This window comes from Hyperolius riggenbachi, chromosome 3 (assembly GCF_040937935.1).
Source record: "Hyperolius riggenbachi isolate aHypRig1 chromosome 3, aHypRig1.pri, whole genome shotgun sequence".
In the NCBI taxonomy this organism is placed as follows: Eukaryota; Metazoa; Chordata; class Amphibia; order Anura; family Hyperoliidae; genus Hyperolius; species Hyperolius riggenbachi.
In genome coordinates this window covers 5,537,782-5,565,773 of record NC_090648.1, presented here as the reverse complement: position 1 = coordinate 5,565,773, position 27,992 = coordinate 5,537,782, and the positions used below count along the sequence as shown (strand labels likewise).

Here is a 27,992-nt window from a genome sequence, read left to right as displayed (position 1 = left end):
GCAAGAAGAGGATGGGGAGAAGCTTGTTACTGATTACCCCCAAGCACTCTATACATAGCAATCCCTGCCAATGGCAACTACAGTGTCAGAGGTACAAGAAGGGGATGGGGAGCAGCTTGTTACTGATTACCCCCAAGCACTCTATACATAGCAATCCCTGCCAATGGCAACTACAGTGTCAGAGGAGCAAGAAGGGGATGGGGAGCAGCTTGTTACTGATTACCCCCAAGCACTCTATACATAGCAATCACTGCCAATGGCAACTACAGTGTCAGTGGTGCAAGAAGAGGATGGGGAACAGTTTGTTAATGATTATCACTATTCAAAGGGCTCGATTCACAAAGCGGTGCTAACCCAGTTAGAGACTTTAGGCATGATAACCATTGCACCACTCTGGTGAAAAGCCAGTTTAGGGGCCTGATTCACAAAGCGGTGCTAACAGTTAGCACGCTGGTGAAAAGCCCTTTATCATGCCTAAACTCAGTTTAGGCATGATAAGTTTAGGTGTGATAAGTTTAGGTGTGATAAGTTTAGGCATGATAAGTTTAGGTGTGATAAGTTTAGGCATGCTAAGTTTAAGCGCCAACTGCGTTAGCACCGCAGTGCACAGCTGATCAAAAGTTTTACGCTAGCAAAGACTGGTGCACTTTGTATAAAGTTTAATGGCGCTGCTTTGCGTGCGGGACTTTGCAAGCGATCTAAACTTAGCTAAACTTAGCATGCCTAAACTTATCACACCTAAACTTATCACACCTAGGGCTTGATTCACAAAGCGGTGCTAACAGTTAGCACCCTGGTGAAAAGCCCTTTATCATGCCTAAACTCAGTTTAGGCATGATAAGTTTAGGTGTGATAAGTTTAGGTGTGATAAGTTTAGGCATGATAAGTTTAGGTGTGATAAGTTTAGGCATGCTAAGTTTAAGCGCCAACTGCGTTAGCACCGCAGTGCACAGCTGATCAAAAGTTTTACGCTAGCAAAGACTGGTGCACTTTGTATAAAGTTTAATGGCGCTGCTTTGCGTGCGGGACTTTGCAAGCGATCTAAACTTATCTAAACTTATCATGCCTAAACTTATCACACCTAAACTTATCACACCTAAACTTATCACGCCTAAACTGGCTTTTCACCAGCATGGTGCAATGGTTATCATGCCTAAAGTCTTTTAGGCATGCTAACTGGGTTAGCACCGCTTTGTGAATCGAGCCCCTAAACTTATCACGCCTAAACTGGCTTTTCACCAGCATGGTGCAATGGTTATCATGCCTAAAGTCTTTTAGGCATGCTAACTGGGTTAGCACCGCTTTGTGAATCGAGCCCTAGGTGTGATAAGTTTAGGCATGATAAGTTTAGGTGTGATAAGTTTAGGCATGCTAAGTTTAGATAAGTTTAGATCGCTTGCAAAGTCCCGCACGCAAAGCAGTGCCATTAAACTTTATACGAAGTGCACCAGGCTTTGCTAGCGCAAAACTTTTGATCAGCTGTGCACTGCGGTGCTAACGCAGTTGGCGCTTAAACTTATCATGCCTAAACTTATCACACCTAAACTTATCATGCCTAAACTTATCACACCTAAACTTATCACACCTAGGGCTCGATTCACAAAGCGGTGCTAACCCAGTTAGCATGCCTAAAAGACTTTAGGCATGATAACCATTGCACCATGCTGGTGAAAAGCCAGTTTAGGCGTGATAAGTTTAGGCATGCTAAGTTTAGATAAGTTTAGATCGCTTGCAAAGTCCCGCACGCAAAGCAGCGCCATTAAACTTTATACAAAGTGCACCAGTCTTTGCTAGCGTAAAACTTTTGATCAGCTGTGCACTGCGGTGCTAACGCAGTTGGCGCTTAAAGTTAGCATGCCTAAACTTATCACACCTAAACTTATCACACCTAAACTTATCATGCCTAAACTGAGTTTAGGCATGATAAAGGGCTTTTCACCAGCGTGCTAACTGTTAGCACCGCTTTGTGAATCAGGCCCCTAAACTTATCATGCCTAAAGTGAGTTTAGGCATGATAAAGGGCTTTTCACCAGGGTGCTAACTGTTAGCACCGCTTTGTGAATCAGGCCCGATAAGTTTAGGGCCTCGATTCACAAAGCGGTGATAACCCAGTTATCACGCCTAAAAGACTTTAGGCGTGATGACCTTTTCACCACTGAGTTATCACCGATTTTTCCTGCTCTTCGCGCGAAGTTACCGCGCGTAAGCGCGTTCGCGCGTACGCGCGTGAGTGCGCGCGCAAAGTCCCATAGGGCTTAATGGGAGCTTCGCGCGAAGCGTCGGGTGTTGCGCGCGCACTTACGCGCGTACGCGCGGCAACTTCGCGCGAGTTTCTTCTTATCATGCCTAAAGTGACTTTAGGCGTGATAAGGGCCTTTTCACCACGGTGCTAACACTTTGCACCGCTTGGTGAATCGAGCCCCAGGTGTGATAAGTTTAGGCATGATAAGTTTAAGCACCAACTGGGTTAGCACCGCAGTGTACAGCTTATCAAAAGTTTTGCGCTAGCAAAGTCTGGTGCACATCGCATAGAGTTTAATGGCGCTGCTTTGCGTGCGGGACTTTGTGTGCGATCTAAACTTATCTAAACTTAGCATGCCTAAACTTATCATGCCTAAACTTATCACACCTAAACTTATCACGCCTAAACTGGCTTTTCACCAGCATGGTGCAATGGTTATCATGCCATGAGCCTGATTCACAAAGCGGTGCTAACAGTTAGCACCCTGGTGAAAAGCCCTTTATCATGCCTAAACTCAGTTTAGGCATGATAAGTTTAGGTGTGATAAGTTTAGGTGTGATAAGTTTAGGCATGATAAGTTTAGGTGTGATAAGTTTAGGCATGCTAAGTTTAAGCGCCAACTGCGTTAGCACCGCAGTGCACAGCTGATCAAAAGTTTTACGCTAGCAAAGTCTGGTGCACTTTGTATAAAGTTTAATGGTGCTGCTTTGCGTGCGGGACTTTGCAAGCGATCTAAACGTATCTAAACTTAGCATGCCTAAACTTATCACACCTAAACTTATCATGCCTAAACTTATCACACCTAAACTGGCTTTTCACCAGAGTGGTGCAATGGTTATCATGCCTAAAGTCTCTAACTGGGTTATCACCGCTTTGTGAATCGAGCCCCTAAAGTCTTTTAGGCATGCTAACTGGGTTAGCACCGCTTTGTGAATCGAGCCCATCATGCCTAAACTGAGTTTAGGCGTAATAAAGGGCTTTTCACCAGCGTGCTAACTGTTAGCACCGCTTTGTGAATCAAGCACCTTGGGCTTGATTCACAAAGCGGTGATAACTCAGTTATCACGCCTAAAAGACTTTAGGCGTGATAAGCGGTGCAAAGCTGAGTTATCACCGATTTGTGCTGCTCTTCGTGCGAAGCTCCCGCGCGCAAAGTTTTGCGCGCGTAGCGCACCGCGCTGCGCGCGCAAAGTCCCATAGGGCTCAATGGACGCTGCGCGCGAAGCACGGCACACTGCGCGCGCAGCGCGGTGCGCTACGCGCGCAAAACTTTGCGCGCGGGAGATCGCGCGAGTTTCTTCTTATCACTTCTAGGGCTCGATTCACAAAGCGGTGCTAACCCAGTTAAAGACTTTAGGCATGATAACCATTGCACCACTCTGGTGAAAAGCCAGTTTAGGTGTGATAAGTTTAGGCATGATAAGTTTAGGTGTGATAAGTTTAGGCATGCTAAGTTTAGATAAGTTTAGATCGCTTGCAAAGTCCCGCATGCAAAGCAGGGCCAATAAACTTTATACGAAGTGCACCAGTCTTTGCTAGCGTAAAACTTTTGATCAGCTGTGCACTGCGGTGCTAACGCAGTTGGCGCTTAAACTTATCATGCCTAAACTTATCACACCTAAACTTATAGGGCCTGATTCACAAAGCGGTGCTAACAGTTAGCACGCTGGTGAAAAGCCCTTTATCATGCCTAAACTCAGTTTAGGCATGATAAGTTTAGGTGTGATAAGTTTAGGTGTGATAAGTTTAGGCATGATAAATTTAGGCGTGATAAGTTTAGGAGTGATAAGTTTAAGCCCCAACTGCATTAGCACCGCAGTGCACAGCTGATCAAAAGTTTTGCGCTAGCAAAGTCTGGTGCACTTCGCACAGAGTTTAATGGCGCTGCATTGCGTGCGGGACTTTGCAAGCGATCTAAACGTATCTAAACTTAGCATGCCTAAACTTATCACACCTAAAACTTATCATGCCTAAACTTATCACACCTAAACTGGCTTTTCACCAGCGTGGTGCAATGGTTATCACGCCTAAAGTCTTTTAGGCATGCTAACTGGGTTAGCACCGCTTTGTGAATCGAGCCCATCATGCCTAAACTTATCACACCTAGGGCTCGATTTACCAAGCGGTGCAAAGTGTTAGCACCGTGGTGAAAAGGCCCTCTTCACGCCTAAAGTCACTTTAGGCATGATAAGAAGGGCTTCGCGCGAAGTTTCCGCGCGTAAAGTTTTGCGCGCGCTCCCGCGTGCGTGCGCGCGAAGCGCCCCTCACTTCGCGCGATGCGCCCATTAAACCCTATGGGACTTTGCGCGCGCGCCTGTGCGGGTGCGCGCGCAAAACTTTGCGCGCGATAACTTCGCGCGAAGTGCAGCCAAAAACGGTGCTAACTCAGTGGTGAAGAGGTCATCACGCCTAAAGTCCTTTAGGCGTGATAACTGGGTTAGCACCGCTTGGTGAATCGAGCCCCTAGGGCTTGATTCACAAAGCGGTGCTAACAGTTAGCACGCTGGTGAAAAGCCCTTTATCATGCCTAAACTCAGTTTAGGCATGATAAGTTTAGGTGTGATAAGTTTAGGTGTGATAAGTTTAGGCATGATAAGTTTAGGTGTGATAAGTTAAGGCATGATAAGTTTAGGTGTGATAAGTTTAGGCATGATAAGTTTAAGCGCCAAATGCGTTAGCACCGCAGTGCACAGCTGATCAAAAGTTTTACGCTAGCAAAGTCTGGTGTACTTCGTATAAAGTTCAATGGCGCTGCTTTGCGTGCGGGACTTTGCAAGCGATCTAAACTTATCTAAACTTAGCATGCCTAAACTTATCACACCTAAACTTATCATGCCTAAACTTATCACACCTAAACTGGCTTTTCACCAGAGTGGTGCAATGGTTATCATGCCTAAAGTCTCTAACTGGGTTAGCACCGCTTTGTGAATCGAGCCCTAGGCGTGATAAAGGGCTTTTCACAGGCGTGCAAACACTTTGCACCGCTTTGTGAATCAAGCCCCTTGTTTCTTCCTTATGGACCAGAGCAGTTTTGACATTTTAGCTATGTCCCAATTTAATGAGCAATAACTTTATCCCTACTTATGACACCTTAATAAAATATATATTGTTTTTTTCAAGATAAACTAGACTTTTATTGAATGGCTATTTTTCCCTAAACAATTTTGTTTTCCATGCATTTCAACGAGATAAAGAGGGAAAAAAATAGAAAAAAAAAACACACCTTTTTCTCAGATTTACTAAAATTTAATTTTAGTTTAAAAATAAAAAGTGCTAATGTAGATAAAAAAACAACAACAACAACACAAATTTGGTTTGGCTATTTCTACAGTTTATCACAAAACTTAGATTATGTTCCTGTCACATTTATGGTGAGGATATTTGATTCTGAAATAATGCTACTCTGTGTGTATTTTTTACTATCAACTGTGAAAAGAAAAATATTTTTAATGGTAAAAATCAATCTTATTGGCTCAGGGAACGTATATTCCTTTTCACCAATTAGTGCGGCAGCAGATAGTGCTGGAGGTGTACACAGGAGCCAGCCCAATCATGCACAGCTGTGATTCTGCTACAAGACGTATATCTACGTCCTCATGGCTTAGATGAAGTCACAGAGAACGTAGATAAACTGTAGCTGAGGCTAAAGTTGGTACAAAACTTTGCATTATGATTTTGCATTGTGCAGGGTAAATGTAGAAAACAGAACAGGCACTACAGCAATTTAGCAGCAGCTGGCAGACAGCATTGTTAGCAAGCATTGATGGTGGAAGTTCAGAGGCAGCAGATAGGGTAATTGTATGCCAGAGCCAGGGAGTATACAAACATCAATCATGCAGATAGGAGAAAGCAGGCTGGCACTTGCAAAGTTCAGTAACCTCTGAAGACGCTCAAGGAGCGAAACGGTCGTTAGGCAACCCCACTGCCCCCACACTGCCCCCACACTGCCCCGCAGCCATCAACAGAAGGGTAGGCAATCTCATATATGTGATCTATGCTTCATACGTTTTAAATCTAACAGCCGGATGAAATAAAGCTAGTTTTATGCTTTGAACTTTGCCAGTGCCAGCCTGCTTTCTCCTATCTGCATGATTTTGCATTGTTGTTGCTAATTACAATGCAAAATTATGATGAAGCAGCCTACTATCTATAATCACTATACATCACTATCTATAATTCAAATTCACTCACCTTCTAAGTGTACCACCTGCTGCACTTCCAGGCTTGAGACTGTGCTGGAGTCACACTGTACAATAGAGAAAAATCAAGGGTTTATCTTCTTGGAAAATCAATGTAACGAGAGGTATGAATGACTCGGGAGACGCTGGGGGGGGGGGGGGGAGGAGGGGGAGGGGGTGTTGAACCAGTCCTCCATGCTGCAGTACCATGCTCCACCACTAGATGGAGACATTCCCAACACACAGCATTGTCAGTGTAACGAGAGGTATGAATGACTCGGGAGACACGGGGAGGGGGTGAACCAGTCCTCCATGCTGCTGTACCATGCTCCACCACTAGATGGAGACATTCCCAACACACGGCATTGTCAGTGTAACGAGAGGTATGAATGACTCGGGAGACGCTGGGGGGGGGGGGGGGGGGGTGTTGAACCAGTCCTCCATGCTGCTGTACCATGCTCCACCACTAGATGGAGACATTCCCAACACACGGCATTGTCAGTGTAACGAGAGGTATGAATGACTCGGGAGACACGGGGGGGGGGGGGGGGGGGGGGTGGAGAACCAGTCCTCCATGCTGCTGTACCATGCTCCACCACTAGATGGAGACATTCCCAACACACGGCATTGTCAGTGTAACGAGAGGTATGAATGACTCGGGAGACAGGGGGGGGCGGGGGGGGGCTGAACCAGTCCTCCATGCTGCTGCACCATGCTCCACCACTAGTCGGCAACATTCAGATGGTTTCCCAGCAAAATACATGATCCGCCACCCAGTGCTGCTCATCCAGATTCCGGATATCCGAGTAACCCGGATATCCGACCTTTTAGCTATCCGATTCGGATTTGGATTCTGGATTTCTGTGCAAATCCGGATAGCTATCTGCAGATATTTGGTCGCATACCCGGATATCCATGGATATCCGGCAGATATCTGGATCTGAATACTGTAACTAAGGAGATGGCGTCATTGAGCCAATCAGAAGGCTCCCAGGGACTCCCAGCAGAAGCCCTAGCAACTAATCACAGAAGGGAACCCTGGCCAGCCCCACCTGACCTCATTGAGCCAATCAGAGGGCTCCCAGCGTAAATGTATGTAGGGAAAACTACTAGAGCTGTAAGGTCCCGCATACAAGAGCATAAGAGGGCGATCAGTAACTTTGCAGAAGGGAAGCGTGGCAGTTACAATACCTCTGTAGCCAGACACTTTGACGCAGCGGGTCACAACGCTGCACAATTAAGATGGTGCGTTTTAGAAGCTGTGACACCTACAAATAGAGGTGGAGACTTGGAGAAGGTATTAAAACAAAAAGAGGCACGTTGGATCAACACTTTGGATGTGGTAGCCCCTAGGGGGATGAATGAGCGGTTGCCGCTCAAATGTTTTTTGTAAAGCCATACGTCACTTTATAAGATGCATTGAACGTTAGTGCACTATTGCTAAAAAAAAGTTGGTATGTACATCAGTTTTAACTGCATGTTTTATCCATAGGTGGTTTTGTGGCAGTCCTCGATCGGAAGTGCCTGGTTCACGGTCAGTTCTTTGCATTATTTTATTTGGTAGCCGATGAGGAGTGCCATATGACCGCTTGCATTATATAACCTGGGATTATAGGGTTAATTAACTGGTGGGTGGACCCACCAAGGGTGTGGTCCTTTATATGTGATTGTATATATATTTGTCTGGGTATGTTTCATTGCTGTTTTAGACCTGATGAAGGAGGGTGTTCCTCCGTAACATGTAGTGTTCTTGTTTGTGAATACCCTGGCACTCAATCACAGAAAGGAACCCTGGCCAGGCCCCCCCTGTATAATAAGGCGGGCTTCCATGATGAGAAATATCGTCCTAGCTTGTGAATGCTCACTGAGAGACATGCTCCAGTGCTGCTGGCCTAGCAAGGGCTGTACACAGTGATAAACCTAAAGCTGTTCAGTGATTAACCCCTTCACTATCACTACACTATTGTTGTATTGTTAATTAGCTTGATTTCATTGTGTGACAGTCAGAGTGTGTGCTGCAGGGTTGCAGGCAGCTGCTATGTGTTTGTGTGTGTGCTGAGCCTGTGCACAGACCACCATTCCAGCTGATGCCTGCTGGCCAGCTATTAGCCTTAGCTAGCTACAGTATAGGTTAGGTTAGGGAATAGGATTACTGTGTTATTGTGTAGTTAGTACTGTAGTACTGCAGTCAGTGCTAGTAGTTGTTAGAGTAGTAGTACTACTGTGTTAGCTTACTACAGAACTGCTGTGCTGCTGAGCAGTGACAGTTAGTGTCCTCTCCTCTGCTGTCTGACTGTTACTTGGCTCGTGGAACGTGGCACTTTGCACTTGGCATGTGGCACTATTCACTTTGCACTTGGCACTATGCACTTTGCACGTGGCACTTTACACGTGGCACCTGCACGTGGCACTTTGCACGTGGCAAGTGGCACTTTGCACTTGGCAGGTGGCACTTTGCACTTGGCAAGTGTAACGTGTCACTAGGCACGTGGCACTTGGCACTTTGCACTTGGCACGTGGCCCTTTGCACTTGGCACTTTGCACTTGCCACGTGGTACTTTGCACTTGACACTTTGCATGTGGCACTATTCACTTTGCACGTGGCACTATGCACTTTGCACGTGGCGCTATGCACTTTGCACGTGGTGCTTTGCACGTGGCATGTGGTGCTTTGCACGTGACGCTTTGCACGTGGCACTATTCACTTTGCACGTGGCACTTTGCACATAACACTTTGCACGTGGCACTTTGCACGTGGCATGTAGCACTTTGCACTATTCGCTTTGCACGTGGCACTTTGCACTTTGCACATGACACTTTGCACGTGGCACTTTGCACGTGTCACTTGGCACGTGTCACATGCAAAGTGCCACGTGCAAAGTGCCACGTACAAAGTGCAAAGTGCCACATGCCAAGTGCCACTGCCAAGTGCCACACACTTGGCACGTGGCCCTTTGCACTTGGCACTTTGCACGTGGTACTTTGCACTTGCCACTTTGCACGTGGCACTTTGCACGTGGCACTTTGCACGTGGCATGTGGCACTTTGCACTATTCACTTTGCACGTGGCACTTTGCACTTGACACTTTGCACGTGGCACTTTGCACGTGTCACGTGTCACTTGGCACGTGTCACGTGGCACATGCAAAGTGCCACATGCCAAGTGCCACTGCCAAGTGCCACGCCCGGCATGCTCCTGGCAGACGTTACACCTGCTGCTGCTGCATTGCCCTGCTCCTGCTGACTGTGCTGCTCCCACCGCCAGGGTGCCACAGGCCACTGCTGCTGTGCTGATACCACCTATATTTAACCCAAAACACAATTGCTGCATAATTTTTTGGAGGTGTCTGGGCTGAAAACTGTCATGTCCCAGTTGTGCGGTTGGACTTTGGACACAATGGGCTTGATTCACAAAGCGGTGCTAACCTACTTAGCACGTCTAAAGTCTTTAGACGCGCTAACCAGGGTGCTAAGTAGGTTAGCACCGGATTTCTCAATCAGATCGTGCTCTAACTTTGCGCGCGTAAAGTTTTACGCACGCAAAGTTTTACGCGCACTAAGTCCCATAGGCTTTAATGGGCACTTCGCGCGGTGCGCCCTGTGCTCTGTGCAGTACGCGCATAAAGTTTTACGCGCATAAAGTTTTGCGCGCGTAAAGTTTTATGCGCGAAAAGTTTGTTTAGACGTGCTAAGGGGGTTTTCACAGGCGTGCTAACAGTTAGCACCGCTTTGTGAATCAAGCCCCATGTGGGCTGCACGACCGCTGTCTGAAACCTAGTCCTGATGTTAATTGACAGCCATTTTTTTTTTGTAGGGGGGGGGGATTTTAAGTCCCCACATCATCAATTAGTGTTCCCCTTTAAAAAATAATGATGCTACATGCCTCATATACCCTAAAAAACGTTTTTAAAGCAATTTAAAGCCCACTTCCATTTTTTTCTATCCAGATATCCAAATCCGCCCGGGTACCCCGGATACTGAGGTCGGATATCCAATTCGGATTCGGATCAGACAAGTTTGAATTCGGATACCCGACCCGGATCGGATATCTGGGCATCTGGATCTGAATCCAATCCGGATTTTGAAAAGCGGTATCCGAGCACCCATGCCACCAGCAGCAGGACAGCTGAACAGGCTGTAAACAGTGTCTGATATGCTAATATATCCTCCATCCCACCATTGGTGCGTTTCCCCTGCAGCGTGAGCTTCTCTACCAAGTGCCCAGCTGTCCTGAGTGGAGACAGGAGGGAACTCTCCACTAGGTAATAGAGTGGATGTTTGGGGGTTGGTGATTTCACTTTCTTACATTCTTGATCCCTTCAGTATTCAGCCTACTGCTCTATCAGCTCCTGACTCTTCCTTCTCTGAGGTATCGATCTCCGGGAAGGTTCCAGGCAGCTGAATGGGTAAGCCGTGTTTTCTGGCATTTCAATAGTTGCCACCCAGCTGCTGAAATTCCTTTCAATGATGGCACCATTCATCTTGTTTGGTGAATTCAAAGCTCATTGGCTAATCCACCATTATGCCTCTCTTTATACATAAACGGGTGGTGTCACCTCCTGAAGACTATGGGCTTGATTCACTAATTAGCATGCTTATCAAAGTGAACACGCCTTATCAGAGTAGCATAGTGAGTGCTACGAACCCGCAGGGGCTCAGGGCAGGACGAGTGGAGCTCTCATCATTGCCAATTAGCAGGCACAAGTTCGTAGCGCTCGCTATGCTACTCTGATAAGGCACGTTAACTATGATAAGGTGTGCTATATGTTTTAGTGAATCAAGCCCTATATGTGGTAGCAGTACATTTCCAGAGCCCCACCGATCCACCAATAAACCAGCATTTTCTGCAGCAGAACTAAATGTGAAACCTTCCACAAACTTTCTGACCTCACAGCTGCCAATCAGAGTGCACACCTCCATTCTGTGGCCAAGAAAGGTCTGATGGGGTTAAAAATGAGGACACGCCTACAGAGGAACAATCTCACAATCCAATACAACCTGCCACCCCTACCACTGTGTCCACTGACTTCACTGCTCTGATAGGAAGGGGGGGGGGCTGAAGGGGTTAAGGATGAGGACACGCCTACAGAGGAACACTCCCACAATCCAATACAACCCGCCACCCCTACCAATGTGTCCACTGACTTCACTGCTCTGAGGGGAAGGGAGGGGGGGGGGGGGCTGATGGGGTTAAAGATGAGGACACGCCTACAGAGGAACAATCCCACAATCCACTGCAACCCACCCCCCCCCCCCTAATGTCTTCTGGCTTCACAGCTCTGATAGAAAGGTGGGAGGGAACTGATGGGGTTAAGGATGAGGACACGCCTACAGAGGAACACTCCCACAATCCTCCGCAACCCACCACCACTTCCTCTGTGTCCTCTGGCTACACAGCTGTAATAGGAAGGTTGTTGTGTGTGTATTCTGATCAGCCTTTTTTAATAAAATAAAACTGACTGTACCCCTCCCTGTCGATATAGGTTGTCATGCTCTCCCCTCATGCTGCAGCCCAACAGGAGAAAAGGGCGCCGGAGAAAAATAATGTTTTAAAAGCGGCGCCCGGAGACTTTTAATGTTTTATAACTGCTTCTCATGATTACACATTATTTAATGATTTATAATTTTTTAAACATTATTTTTAAATGAAAAACAGTACAATATTTTTTAAAACATTATTTTTAAACGAAAAACCACACAATATTTTTTAAAACGTTATTAATGCTTATCACAGGGGGGTCTTAGGTTTAGGCATCACCAGGGGGGGTGGTTAGGGTTAGGCACCACCAGGGGTGTCTTAGGGCTAGGCACCACCAGGGGGGTGGTTAGGGTTAGGCACCACCAGGGGGGTCTTAGGGTTAGGCACCAACAGGGGGTCTAGGGGTTAGGGATAGGTACAGGGAAGGTTCTGTGTGAGAGTAGGGTTAGTTATAGCTTTAGTAACATTCTTATTAATGTTTTATAAAACGTTATTATAAATTTCACTTTTTAAACAGGGAAGATTAACATTTTTACAATTGCCGATTTCATACACATTATTTAATGATTTATAACTTTATAAAACATTATTTTTAAATGAAATATAGCACAATTTTTTTTTAAACGTTATTCATGCTTATCGTTTAAAACCGTGCGCCCTTTTTTCCCGGCGCCCTTTTTTAACGTACGCGGTTTCAACCAGATTGAGAGGGGCCTTATCCAAGCTAACACAAGGCTGCCATCCCTCAACCACACTCTGCTACCACCAGCAGTTGTCCACGATGATACTGCTAGACACTTCGACAACCACACTCTGCCACCACCAGCAGTCGCCCACGATGGTACTGCTAGACACTTCGACAACCACACTCTGCCACCACCAGCCGTCGTCCACGATGGTACTGCTAGACACTTCGACTAGCATTTATGTACATTGGGTCAGCTATGTGCTTTAGGCCAATGTATGAGAACACCACTCACACACGCAATCTCACACGGTAATAATGTACAATCCGAGCATACAATTATTAGACACTGAACTTGTAGCACAATTACACTGCAGGATCTTTCTAGGAGATGCAAAGCTCTGCTTAGTACTCAGAAAACTAGCTTATTAAATAAAGATTTAATAGTCCAAAAAAGTGGAAAAGCGACAGAAAGAAATATATACAAAATATTTACAAAAACTAAATAAAAAAGTACAAAGGCACACAACAAGACAATTTTGTTTATCAAAAAAAAAGAAAAAAAAAAGAAGGAATTGGACTTTACCAGCGATAAGGTCTGAACTTTGGTGTGGAAAGACACAAGATCTGTTCAGGAATCAGTGGACTCCCCTCGCTCAAGCGCTACCTTCATGAGAAGACACTTACTGGCTCTGAGAGTTGGTTTTTATAGGGGGACATGTAGCCTTGTAGCTTCCCAGTCCCACTTCTAAACCAAAATGAATTTCCTACTTTTCTATAAAGATCAGTGCCAGGATCTCTGGTACACCCAAGCTTGCTTTCACATGCAAATATCACTGTTTCCTTCCTGCATCCTCGCTCTGTAGCCTCTGAGACACTGAAAACAGTCAAGGTATTTACATGTGACAATAAGATGTTTGCACCTTATTAGCTTAAACCTGAACTGAAAATTAAAAGTCAGAACATACATACACACGTCATACTTACCTCCCATGTAGGCTACTCATCAATCTCTTTATCCTCTCCCATTTCCTGTTTGTCCACTGTGATCAATGGAATTCTCCATCCTCCATTTTGAAACCGGCCATTACCCCATAACAGCTTCCTGGTCAGCGCACTGTTACACTGTAATTTCGCCCACTTGAGCCATAGGGAAACATGGACATTACCGTTCTCATCAGTTGTCCTTCCAGTTTTTACTGACAGCAACTGATATATAACTGACAGCAACTGATATATTTAAGTTCTGACAAAATCTTGTCAGAACTGAAATGAATCGTTGTTAGAAGACAATGGTTAGCTTCTGAGAGGAACTGACGGCGAGGTAAGTACAGGTAGTTCCCGACTTATGAACGTCCGACTTACAAATGACCAGCCAATACGAACGACATGGATTCTGTGTTTCCATGGGAACAAGTCAAAAACATTTTTTTTTTTTCAAATTGGACTTGTAGTTTTTGAAAAAAAATGATTTTAAAAAATTCAAAGAAAAAAATGGCTTTTAAACTTGTATAAGCAGGCGCAGGCATACATTTGAAATCGGCGCTGGTAGACTTGGGCGCAGGATACAGCCGGTATAAGGCTGATCCTTCTTCTGCACAAGTCCGGGCCATATTAATTACTGTTCCCCCTCTAGGCCGCCATGGGTAATGGGGGAATGATGTAATTTGGCTTCCAGCGATTGCTGGAGGCCGAATTATTGTGATTTTTAAGCAACTTCGGCTCCGTCTTCTGACGTTACTCACTGAGCGCTGCTATAGACTGATTCCCATTACAGTCTATGGCTGCGCCCAAATCTAGCAGCGCTGAAAAGCACTGGTCCAAGTTACAGAGGGCAGAGGTGACACAGAGGGGGACACCAGAGGCACAGGGGGGCACAGAGGGGGACACCAGAGGTACAGGGGGGCACAGAGGAGGTAAAGGGGAGAGGGATGGCACAGTGTTCCAACTTAAGAACAGATTCAGGTTAAGAATGAACCTACAGTCCTTATCTTGTTTGTTCACCGGGGACTACCTGTATGTTATATTAATTTGCAGGTACATCATGTGTTTATTTTAAATAATCTCAGTTCAGATTCCCTTTAACAATGCCTACAGGCCAGGTCTCTCATTCAAGTGTGCCACTGAATGTCAGCTGCTGGCAGGGGGGGATACTTACATGCCATTATGTGTAGACTTCAGAGGGAATGCAAACCCTCACCACTTTGCATTGAAGATGGAGAGTCTGCCCTCTCTCCAAATCATCCACACTGCCCAGGCCCACACAAAATGACGGTCATACAGGAAATCGAGGCTCCCACAAGATACAAGTTACACAAGATGGCTGCTATATCCTATACAGCCTTACATAGCCCATGCAATACATCATATATGAGTTCCTAAGTGGCGTACACTGCTTGTGTTGCTGATGAGCTCTGACATCACACCTGGCCACACCTTCTGGTGCTGACATCACACCTGGCCACAACCTCTTGTGCTGACATCACACCTGGCCTCGCCCTCTTGTGCTGACGTAACACCCAGCCACACCCTTTTGTGCTGACATCAAACCCAGCCACATCCTCTTGTGATGACATCACAAATGGCCACACCCTCTTGTGCTGAGATCACACCTGGCCACACCCTCTTGGGGTGATGTCACACAGATCACACCTGGCCACACCCTCTTGTGCTGACATCACACCTGGCCACTCACTCTTGTGCTGACATCACACCTGACCACATCCTCTTGTACTGATGTCACACCTAGCCACACCCTGTTGTGCTGACATCACATACATCACACCTAGCCACACCCTCTTGTGGTGAAATCCCACCTGGCCACACCCTCTTGTGGTGATGTCTCACACATCTCACCTGGCCACACCCTCTTGTGGTGACATCACATTGTCACACTCACCTGGCTGCAGTCGCTGGTTCCAGCACATATCCGCACGTCACAGTAGATGTAGAGGCTGCTCTGTCTTCTGAAATTCAATGTATTAACCCTGATTCTGGTCTCCAGGGACTTCCCATTTCCATAGACGACCACAGAAACGTTGCCAGTAACCGCACAGCTGTGAGGAGGCAGGATTACTAAATTATAAATACATATAGTGCAGCTTTTGTGAAAATCTGGTAAAGGTTTTGGTGGGAAATGCATGCTCATCCCTCTGGCAGCAGAGTACAGTTCTTTTTCTCCTGAATCAGTTGGTGACTGCGGTGTATGTGTGTGTGCATTTATACATTACCTGTCCAGTAGCAGCCTCTGTGCAGCGACAGTCCATCTTGCTGGGCAGCCGCATAGTCGTGTACATGCTAGCGGTGAATAGCGTCTGACGTCAGATGCTATGCGCCGCTAGCGTGTATGTGGAACCCGCTGATACCGGGCAGGTAATGTGTAAATGCACACACTGGGCACAGTTATACATTTCATAAAACAATCACTACAATTGCGCTTAGGAATTATGCAAAAGAGGTCAGTTTATCTTTGTACGTGGTGCGCGCTTAGTACCTTCTGATGTAAGAAAGTCACAAACTAATACTCCCAACCAAAGCAGCGCTCCAGACCTGTTTAGCTAAACCTGGTCAACCTGATAAATGTCCACACAGATAACAACCAAGAGTCTGTATGTTTACACCACAGTGGCACTTCGGATTCCCTCTGGTTTAGACTCTGCTCTAGGCCAACACGTCATATAGAAAAAAACAGAGAGATAGAAGCAGATAGTGTGACTCCGCTATGGGCATCAATATTCACCTCCACCTTCTTAGTCCCGCAGTTCATTGATTGGAAGGCGATTACTGGATCCTAACTGTCATCCCCCCATATGCTATTAATCCTACCTCCGGAGACTAAAGGAGGATTACTGGGTGATTGCGGACATGGTGGGGGTGTGTCAAGGTGCTCACTCGTGGTGTGAGAAACCAAGGGAGAAGGTGGTGAATATTGAAGCATAAAAATATATTAAAAGTTAAACAACCATTGCACTTACACACCATTTGTTGACAAAAGCGCTTGAGTAATCTAGACACGGGCTCTCCCTGCTTGTGGACCACTGGTGGGCTCTGCACCACGTTCTCTGAACCGATCTTGTAGTGACTAACAGCCGCCGCGTGCACAGCTGATAGATGGTCACACTACGTCTCTGATCCCGTCTGGAGAGAAGACGTGGACCTACTTCCACATACCAGCTCTGCCAGGGAGGTGTGGGACGACCCAATAACAGTCCCAAGACGTCTACGGACCTGACTGAAGGTCAATAACTTCTTGCCGACCGCTCCACGCCGATTAGCATGAAGTTCTAGGGGCAGAGATTGCAGGGCATCATGCACGCCGATACGCACATCCCCGGTTGAATGATGGAGCGGAGCTCCAACATCAGCCTCCCATCGGCGACACTAGGACACTGTTAGATGGTGAAACCGCCATCTATTTACATAGTACAGTGCTGCGATCTATGGCAGCACTGTACAGGGGACAGCCGTGTCACTCAGCTGTCTCCCTGGGACCCATTGGAGCGATCCGCTGTCATAGGCTGAAGCCTATGACAGCCAGTTACTGTCATTGGCTAGCGGGGGGAGGGAGGGAAACAGCTGTAAAAAAATAAATAATAAAATAGGTGTATTTATTTTAGAAAAAAGTAGAATAAATATTTCTCAAAAAAAGCAAACACAAAAAAAAAAACCATGCTGGGAGTAATCAGAGCCCACCAACAGAAAGCTCTGTTGGTGGGCAGAAAGGGGGGGGGGGGTAATCACTTGTGTGCTGAATTGTGCGGCCCTGCAGCGAGGCCTTCAAGGTGCAGTGGCCTAATTATTTAAAAAATGGCCTAGTCACTAGGGGGGTTTAACACCGCGGTCCTTAAGTGGTTAAAGGACACCCGAAGTGACCTGTGACATGATGAGATAGACATGTGTATGTACAGTGCCTAGCACACTAATCACTATGCTGTGTTCCTTTTTTTTTCTTTCTCTGCCTGAAAGAGTTAAATATCAGGTATGTAAGTGGCTGACTCAGTCCTGACTCAGACAGGAAGTGACTACAGTGTGACCCTCACTGATAAGAAATTCCCATTTTTATCTGTTGCTCTTGCTTTCAGAAGCCATTTTCTGCTAGGAAAGTGTTTTATAGTTGGAATTTCTTATAAGTGAGGGTCACACTGCAGTCACTTCCTGTCTGAGTCAGGACTGAGTCAGCCACTTACATACCTGATAGTTAACTCTTTCAGGCAGAGAAAGAAAAAAAGGAACACAGCATAGTTATTTGTGTGCTAGGCACTGTACATACACATGTCTATCTCATCATGTCACATGTCACTTCGGGTATCCTTTAACCACTTGCCGACCGCCCACAGCCCATGGGCGGCGGCAAAGTGGATCCCCTAAGGACCGCAATACGCCTTAAGGCGGTGCGTCCTTTTCCTTAGCCGGGGGAGCGATCGCGTCATTGATGACGCGCGCTTCCCCCAGCAACTGGCTCCGCCCACCCGCCGTAACATCCCGCCGGCCATACGGAAGCGCCGGCGGGATGTTAACCCCGCGATCGCCGCTACAAAGTGTATAATACACTTTGTAATGTATACAAAGTGTATTATACAGGCTGCCTCCTGCCCTGGTGGTCCCAGTGTCGGAGGGACCACCAGGGCAGGCTGCAGCCACCCTAGTCTGCACCCAAACACACTGATCTGCCCCCCCCCCGCCCACTGATCGCCCACAGCACCCCTCAGACCCCCCCCTGCCCACCCCCCAGACCCCTGTTTGCACCCAATCACCCCCCTAATAACCCATCAATCACTCCCTGTCACTATCTGTCAATGCTATTTTTTTTTATCTCCCCCCCTGCCCCCTGCCCCCTCCTGATCACCCCCCACCCCTCAGATTCTCCCCAGGACCCCCCCCCAGACCCCCCCCCCCTGTGTACTGTATGCATCTATCCTCCCTGATAACCTGTCAATCACCTGTCAATCACCCATCAATCACCCCCTGTCACTGCCACCCAACAATCAGCCCCTAACCTGCCCCTTGCGGGCAATCTGATCACCCACCCACACCAATAGATCGCCCTCAGATCCGACATCAGATCACCTCCCAAATCCATTGTTTACATCTATTCTCTCCTCTAAACACCCACTAATTACCCATCAATCACCCATCAATCACCCCCTATCACCACCTGTCACTTTTACCTATCAGATCAGACCCTAATCTGCCCCTTGCGGGCACCCAATCACCCGCCAACACGCTCAGATTGCCCTCTGACCCCCCCTTATCAATTTGCCAGTGCATTAATTACATCTGTTCTTCCCTGTAATAACCCACTGATCACCTGTCAATCACCTGCCAATCACCTATCACCCATCAATCACCCCCTGTCACCCCCTGTCACTGCCACCCATCAATCAGCCCCTAACCTGCCCCTTGCGGGCAATCTGATCACCCACCCACACCAATAGATCGCCCGCAGATCCGACATCAGATCACCTCCCAAATCCATTGTTTACATCTATTCTCTCCTCTAAACACCCACTAATTACCCATCAATCACCCCCTATCACCACCTGTCACTGTTACCTATCAGATCAGACCCTAATCTGCCCCTTGCAGGCACCCAATCACCCGCCCACACGCTCAGATTGCCCTCAGACCCCCCCTCCCCCCCCCTTATCAATTCGCCAGTGCATTAATTACATCTGTTCTTCCCTGTAATAACCCACTGATCACCTGTCAATCACCTGCCAATCACCTATCACCCATCAATCACCCCCTGTCACCCCCTGTCACTGCCACCCATCAATCAGCTCCTAACCTGCCCCTTGCGGGCAATTTGATCACCCACCCACACCAATAGATCGCCCGCAGATCCGACATCAGATCACCTCCCAAATCCATTGTTTACATCTATTCTCTCCTCTAAACACCCACTAATTACCCATCAATCACCCCCTATCACCACCTGTCACTGTTACCTATCAGATCAGACCCTAATCTGCCCCTTTGCAGGCACCCAATCACCCGCCCACACGCTCAGATTGCCCTCAGACCCCCCCTCCCCCCCCTTATCAATTCGCCAGTGCATTAATTACATCTGTTCTTCCCTGTAATAACCCACTGATCACCTGTCAATCACCTGCCAATCACCTATCACCCATCAATCACCCCCTGTCACCCCCTGTCACTGCCACCCATCAATCAGCCCCTAACCTGCCCCTTGCGGGCAATTTGATCACCCACCCACACCAATAGATCGCCCGCAGATCCGACATCAGATCACCTCCCAAATCCATTGTTTACATCTATTCTCTCCTCTAAACACCCACTAATTACCCATCAATCACCCCCTATCACCACCTGTCACTTTTACCTATCAGATCAGACCCTAATCTGCCCCTTGCGGGCACCCAATCACCCGCCAACACGCTCAGATTGCCCTCTGACCCCCCCTTAGCAATTCGCCAGTGCATTAATTACATCTGTTCTTCCCTGTAATAACCCACTGATCACCTGTCAATCACCTGCCAATCACCTATCACCCATCAATCACCCCCTGTCACCCCCTGTCACTGCCACCCATCAATCAGCCCCTAACCTGCCCCTTGCGGGCAATCTGATCACCCACCCACACCATCCGATCGCCTGCAGACCCGCAGTCAGATCACCTCCCAAGTGCATTGCATCTGTTCTCTCCTCTAAACACCCACTAATTACCCATCAATCACCCCCTGTCACTGCTACCCATCAGATTAGACCCCCATCTGCCCCTAGGGCACCCAATCACCCGCCCACACCCTCAGACCCCAGCCCTGATCACCTCGCCATTGCATTACTTGCATCTATTCCCCCCACTAATCACACCTTGAGACACCCATCAATCACCTCCTGTCACTACCTGTCACCCCCTAGCACACCTACCCATCAGATCAGGCTCTAATTTGCCCCGTGTGGGCTCCTGATCACTCGGCCAAACCCTGAGATCCCCCTCAGACCCCCTTCCGATCACCTCCCCAGTGCATTGAGTGCATCTATTTTCCCCTCTAATCACCCCCTGAGACACCCATCAATCACCTCCTGTCACCCCCCTAGCACTCCTATCCATCAGATCAGGCCCAATACAACCTGTCATCTAAAAGGCCACCCTGCTTATGACCGGTTCCACAAAATTCGGCCCCTCATAGACCACCTGTCATCAAAATTTGCATATGCTTATACCCCTGAACAGTCATTTTGAGACATTTGGTTTCCAGACTACTCACGGTTTTGGGCCCGTAAAATGCCAGGGCGGTATATGAACCCCACAAGTGACCCCATTTTAGAAAAATGACACCCCAAGGTATTCTGTTAGGTGTATGACAAGTTCATAGAAGATTTTATTTTTTGTCAAAAGTTAGCGGAAATTGATTTTTATTGGGTTTTTTTCACAAAGTGTCATTTTTCACTAACTTGTGACTAAAAATAAAATCTTCGATGACCTCGCCATACACCTAATGGAATACCTTGGGGTGTCTTCTTTCTAAAATGGGGTCACTTGTGGGGTTCCTATACTGCCCTGGCATTTTAGGGGCCCTAAACCGTGAGGAGTAGTCTAGAAAACAAATGCCTCAAAATGACCTGTGAATAGGACGTTGGGCCCCTTAGCGCACCTAGGCTGCAAAAAAAGTGTCACACATGTGGTATCGCCGTACTCAGGAGAAGTAGTATAATGTGTTTTGGGGTGTATTTTTACACATACCCATGCTGGGTGGGAGAAATCTCTCTGTAAATGGACAATTGTGTGTAAAAAAAATCAAACAATTGTCATGTACAGAGATATTTCTACCACCCAGCATGGGTATGTGTAAAAATACACCACAAAACACATTATACTACTTCTCCTGAGTACGGCGGTACCACATGTGTGGCACTTTTTTACACCCCAAGTGCGCTAAGGGGCCCAAAGTCCAATGAGTACCTTTAGGATTTCACAGGTCATTTTGCGACATTTGGTTTCAAGACTACTCCTCACGGTTTAGGGCCCCTAAAATGCCAGGGCAGTATAGGAACCCCACAAATGACCCTATTCTAGAAAGGAGACACCCAAAGGTATTCCGTTAGGAGTATGGTGAGTTCATAGAAGATTTTATTTTTTGTCACAAGTTAGCGGAATATGACACTTTGTGAAGAAAAACAATTCAAATCAATTTCCGCTAACTTGTGGCAAAAAATAAAATCTTCTATGAACTCACCATACTCCTAACGGAATACCTTGGGGTGTCTTCTTTGTAAAATGGGGTCATTAGTGGGGTTCCTATACTGCCCTGGCATTTTAGGGGCCCTAAACCGTGAGGAGTAGTCTTGAAACAAAAATGACCTGTGAAATCCTAAAGGTACTCATTGGAGTTTGGGCCCTTTAGCGCAGTTAGGGTGCAAAAAAGTGCCACACATGTGGTATTGCCGTACTCGGGAGAAGTAGTATAATGTGTTTTGGGGTGTATTTTTACACATACCCATGCTGGGTGGGAGAAATACCTCTGTAAATGACAATCTTTTGATTTTTTTACACACAATTGTCCATTTACAGAGTTATTTCTCCCACCCAGCATGGGTATGTGTAAAAATACACCCCAAAACACATTGTACTACTTCTCCCGAGTACGGAGATACCACATGTGTGGCACTTTTTTGCACCCTAACTGCGCTAAAGGGCCCAAAGTCCAATGAGTACCTTTAGGATTTCACAGGTCATTTTGCGGAATTTGATTTCCAGACTACTCCTCATGGTTTAGGGCCCCTAAAATGCCAGGGCAGTATAGGAACCCCACAAATGACCCCATTTTAGAAAGAAGACACCCAAAGGTATTCCGTTAGGAGTATGGTGAGTTCATAGAAGTTTTTACTTTTTTGTCACAAGTTAGCAGAAATTGATTTTAATTGTTTTTTTTCACAAAGTGTCATGTTCCGCTAACTTGTGACAAAAAATAAAATCTTCTATGAACTCACCATACTCCTAACGGAATACCTTGGGGTGTCTTCTTTCTAAAATGGGGTCATTTGTGGGGTTCCTATAATGCCCTGGCATTTTAGGGGCCCTAAACCATGAGGAGTAGTCTTGAAACCAAATGTCGCAAAATGACCTGTGAAATCCTAAAGGTACTCATTGGACTTTGGGCCCTTTAGCGCAGTTAGGGTGCAAAAAAGTGCCACACATGTGGTATCGCCGTACTCAGGAGAAGTAGTATAATGTGTTTTGTGGTGTATTTTTACACATACCCATGCTGGGTGGGAGAAATAACTCTGTAAATGGACAATTGTGTGTAAAAAAAATGAAAACATTGTCATTTACAGAGATATTTCTCCCACCCAGCATGGGTATGTGTAAAAATACACCCCAAAACACATTATAGTACTTCTACTGAGTATGGCAATACCACATGTGTGGCACTTTTTTGCAGCCTAACTGCGCTAAGGGGTCCAAAGTCCAATGAGCACCTTTAGGCTTTACAGGGGTGCTTACAATTTAGCACCCCCCAAAATGTCAGGACAGTAAACACACCCCACAAATGACCCCATTTTGGAAAGTAGACACTTCAAGGTATTCAGAGAGGGGCATGGTGAGTCCGTGGCAGATTTCATTTTTTTTTGTCGCAAGTTAGCAGAAATGGAAACTTTTTTTTTTCTTTTTTTGTCATTAAGTGTCATTTTCCGCTTACTTGTGACAAAAAATAATATCTTCTATGAACTCACTATGCCTCTCAGTGAATACTTTGGGATGTCTTCTTTCCAAAATGGGGTCATTTGGGGGGTATTTATACTATCCTGGAATTCTAGCCCCTCATTAAACATGACAGGGGGTCAGAAAAGTCATAGATGCTTGAAAATGGGAAAATTCACTTTTTGCACCATAGTTTGTAAACGCTATAACTTTTACCCAAACCAATAAATATAGGCTGAATGGGTTTTTTTTCATCAAAAACATGTTTGTCCACATTTTTCGCGCTGCATGTATACAGAAATTTTACTTTATTTGAAAAATGTCAGCACAGAAAGTTAAAAAAATCATTTTTTTGCCAAAATTCATGTCTTTTTTGATGAATATAATAAAAAGTAAAAATCGCAGGAGCAATCAAATAGCACCAAAAGAAAGCTTTATTAGTGACAAGAAAAGGAGCCAAAATTCATTTAGGTGGTAGGTTGTATGAGCGAGCAATAAACCGTGAAAGCTGCAGTGGTCTGAATGGGGAAAAAGTGCCTGGTCCTTAAGGGGTAGAAAGACTGTGGTCCTCAAGTGGTTAAGGACGGTGAGTGCTGTAATACAGGTGTGGGGGTGGCTATATCTGTCCTGGATTTATGAAAACTACCTGGTGTAAGCTGGGAAAGGACTCTTGAATACAGACTCTGGTGATCCTTCACTCCACTCAGGGAAAACTCTTCACGGACATTATCTGGTGGACTATAGTATTAATCTGCTTATGTACATTTGTAATCATATATTTTTGTGGGGCTTCCTCATAAAATAACATTTTTGGGAAAAGGGAAATAAAAACTGGAGATGCGAGCATAATATTGCCCCTGTGTAACTCTCTAGTAAGGCCACATCTGGAATATGGAATCCAGTTCTGGGCACCACATTACAAGATATTGCAGTTGTAGTACTAGCAGCATATATTGCACGTATTGCACTCACCCTCCGGACACAAGTGGGACGCTGTTGGTGCGATTATTGGTGGAGGAGGCTACACACTGATCCACCCTCAGCAGAAAGATTTCTCCATCAGTGTGCGGTGCATAGACTGCCAGATAGATGTCACTCCCAGCTTGCACCACATCCCTGTCCTGTATGAAGATGGTGTTGTCTGCATCCTTATACGCCACCATAACAAGATCAAATGAGCCGGTTCCACTGATCCCAGAGGGGTGCGCAGGTCTGTAAGGAATCACAAGCATCACAGGAATATAACATGAGCAGCTGAATGTAGAGTATACAAGCCACAGAGCAGGGAGAGCTGACCTGTTTCCTGCACACAGAGGAGGACAGAGGAGGACAGAAGAGGATATGGAGGACAGAGGAGGAAAGAGGAGGACAGAAGAGGATATGGAGGACAGAGGAGCACATGAAGGACAGAGGAGCACATGGCGGCCAGAGGAGGACAGAGGAGGACATGGAGGACAGTGGAGGACATGGAGGACAGAGGAAGACATGGATGACTGAGAAAGACATAGTGGACAGAGGAGGACATGGAGGACAGAGGAGGATATGCAGGACAGAGGAGCACATGGAGGACATAGATGACAGAGGAGGAGAGAAGAGGACATGGAGGACAGAGGAGGACATGGAGGACAGAGGAGGACATGGAGGACAGAACAGGACATGGAGGACAGAGGAGCACATGGAGGACAAAGGAGGACATAGAGGGCAAAGGAGGAGGACGGAAAAGGACATGGAGGACAAAGGAGGACAGAGGAGGCCATGGAGGACAGAAGAGGATATGGAGGACAAAGGAGGACAGAAGAGGATATGGAGGACAGAGGAGGACATGGAGGACAGAGGAGGACAGAGGAGGATATGGAGGACAGAGGAGGACATGGATGACAGAGGAGGACATGGAGGACATGGAGGACAGTGGAGGACATGGAGGACAGAGGAGGACATGTAGGACTGAGAAAGACATAGTGGACAGAGGAGGACATGGAGGACAGAGGAGGACAGAGGAGGACATGGAGGACAGAGGAGGATATGCAGGACAGAGGAGCACATGGAGGACATGGTGCATCAAATCAAGCAGCAAATATCCTTCATAAATTAGTAACATATCAGTAACAATTCTCAGATTCAGTGTTTGCTATTTTGTCTTTGAGTTAAATATAATGTTTTCATAATTTACAAATTGTGTTTTAATTTACATTTTGCACAACGTCCTGACTTCTATAGGAACTAGGTTGTACATTAATATGCAGTTTCTTAATATTACAAAGTAACAATGTGTTCTTACGGTGAGACAGAAGCTGAGGTCAGGCCGTATTCACAGGTGAAGTTCATGCTGAGCGGGTTCTGGCCTACGGTGAGGTTACTCTCTGTGGGGTCGATAGTCACGTTGTTGGAAATAATGTAAACGGTGGAATTGTACTGCGGATAAAAGGAGACTTGTTACCAGGGCCGTGCAGAGGATTCTCAAGGGGGGGTGCTCAAATTTGAAAAAGGGGCCCTAATCGATAAATCGTGCTAAATTGTGTATGTCATACCCCTTCTCCAGAAAGCACTAGGCAGTCTTAACCCCCCACCACACACACACACACACCTTTATAGAAGTATCAGGCAGACTTTGTGTCTTCTTCCAACCAACTTCTTTGGTGCCACCACCCTCAAATCAGCAGTCATAGGTGCGCACTATTAGAGTGGGCACAGTGGAGCCTGATGTAGGCATGGATTCACCTTTCATTACTGGGACCTTTGTCCCTCTAGATAAGCACCCAAGCTTCTTTTCAGGCAAAGAAGCAGTGGTTGCCAATATGCAGTGGTTGCTAAGCATTAGTAGATGCAAAACTGCAGTAAGTGCCAAGGTGCAGTGGGTGCCCAGATGCAGAGGGTGGTAAAATGCAAAGGTCCAGTTTGTGCTAATTTGCAGTGGGTGCCGATGTGCCAAAGTACAGTCCGTGTCAAGCTGCTGTGGGTACCAAGGTCCAGTTTGTATTGGGTGTTTATTTGCAGTGGGTGCTATGCTGTATTGGGTGCTGAATGAGTAGCAGATGGTGATAAACAATAGTGGGTGCCATGTGAGTGCTAATTGGTACAGGGAGCCATGTGAGTGTTGGACATGAGTGAGTAGGGAGTGCCATGTGTGGTCTGGATGTGTGCCATGGGAGAGTACTGAGTCTCATATGGGTTCAGACCACGGGTGGGTACTAGTTGCTATTTGAGTGCTGGCCATGGATGGGTACTAGGTGCATATAATGGCTTTGGAACTTTGTGCTGTGTCAGTACTATGCCATGTGGGTGTTGATTATGGGGGTTATAGGGTGTCATGTGGGTCTTAGGTGCAAATACTGAGTGCCAAGTGGATACTGGGAGCGAGTACATGGTAACATCTGGGTAATGGGTGCTGGCTAGTGGGGTATTTGTTGTCATGTGAGTGCTAAATGCAGAAGCAGGGTGCCATGTGGGTTCTGGGTGCTGGCACAGGGTGTCATGTGCATTCTGGCTGTATGGGTTGGTGTCAAGCATCATGTAGGTGTTGATTGCAGTTACTCAAGCCCTTGTGAGTTCTGGGTGCAAGTACTAGATGTCATATGTGAGTGTTTGGTGTTTGTGCTGGGCACCAAGTGGAGGCTTAGTGCAACTGGAACTACTGCAGATGAAACATGTCGGTGTTGGGTGCAGGTACATTGGTGCGAATACTTGGTGCATTGCCTGCACTAGGTGCTAGCTATGGGTGGGCATTGTGTGTCATGTGGATTCTGAGTGCAGGTACTTTGGGTGTTAGTACTGGTTTATGTGAGTTCAGATAATGTGCAAGTACTGTGCCAAGTGGGTGTGAGTACTGGGTGCCAGCTATAGGGTGAATGATGCAAGTACTAAGTGCCATATGGAGGTCGGATATAAGTATTAGGTGAAAGTTGCTTGGTGCAAGTACTGGGTGCTTGCTATAATGGGGGTTACTGGTTGAGTGTAATGTGGGTGCTGAATATTGGTGGGATTGCGGTGGGTGCAGGGAGTGGGAGGTCACTGTGGGTACTGCTATGAATGGCATGGTTGCTGCTAGGGGAGGTAGTGCTCAGTGTGGTTGCTGGGGGAGGTAGAGGTCAGTATGAGTGCTGGAGGAAGGGGAGGTCACTGTGGGTGCTGGGAGAGGTCATTGTAGTTATTGGAGGAGGGAGTAGTTGTGGATGCTGTGTGTTGGGAGAGATCAGTGTGGGCGCTGCTTTTGGGATGGGAGGTCCCTGTAAGTGCTGCAGGGGACAGGAGGGTAGCCTCTGGGGAGGGAAAGATCACTGTGGGTGCTGGGGGAAGGATAGGTCAGTGTGGGTGCTGGGGTAGGCAGGATCACTGCTAGATTTGGGGAAGGAGAGGTGATTGTGGGTGGTAGGTGAAGGGAGAGGTCACTGTGGGAGGGAGAGGTCACTGTGGGTGCTAGGTGGAGGGAGAGGTCACTGTGGGTGCTGGGGAAGGAGATGTCACCGTGGGTGCTAGGTGGAGGGAGAGGTCACTGTGGGTGCTAGGTGGAGGGAGAGGTCACTGTGGGTGCTGGTGGAGGGAGAGGTCACTGCGGGTGCTAGGTGCAGGGAGAAGTCACTGTGGGTGCTAGGTGGAGGGAGAGGTCACTGTGGGTGCTAGGTGGAGGGAGAGGTCACTGTGGGTTCTAGGTGGAGGGAGAGGTCACTGTGGGTGCTAGGTGGAGGGTGAGGTCACTGTGGGTGCTAGGTGGAGGGAGAGGTCACTGTGGGTGTTAGGTGCAGGGA

At 46.9% G+C, this 27,992-nt stretch overlaps 1 protein-coding gene across 1 annotated transcript in view; it reads right to left on the bottom strand.

Moving 5' to 3' along the window:
• The window catches only part of LOC137560811 (uncharacterized), a 146,460-nt gene that overhangs the window by 82,676 nt on the left and 35,792 nt on the right, over nt 1–27,992 (bottom strand). Inside the window, exons 8-11 of the mRNA XM_068271946.1 lie at nt 25,529–25,662; nt 24,223–24,462; nt 15,484–15,640; nt 6,434–6,488 (exon numbers count right to left, since the gene is read on the bottom strand). Of these exons, the coding sequence (XP_068128047.1) occupies nt 6,434–6,488; nt 15,484–15,640; nt 24,223–24,462; nt 25,529–25,662 (586 nt within the window). The remainder of the gene's footprint in view (nt 1–6,433; nt 6,489–15,483; nt 15,641–24,222; nt 24,463–25,528; nt 25,663–27,992) is intronic.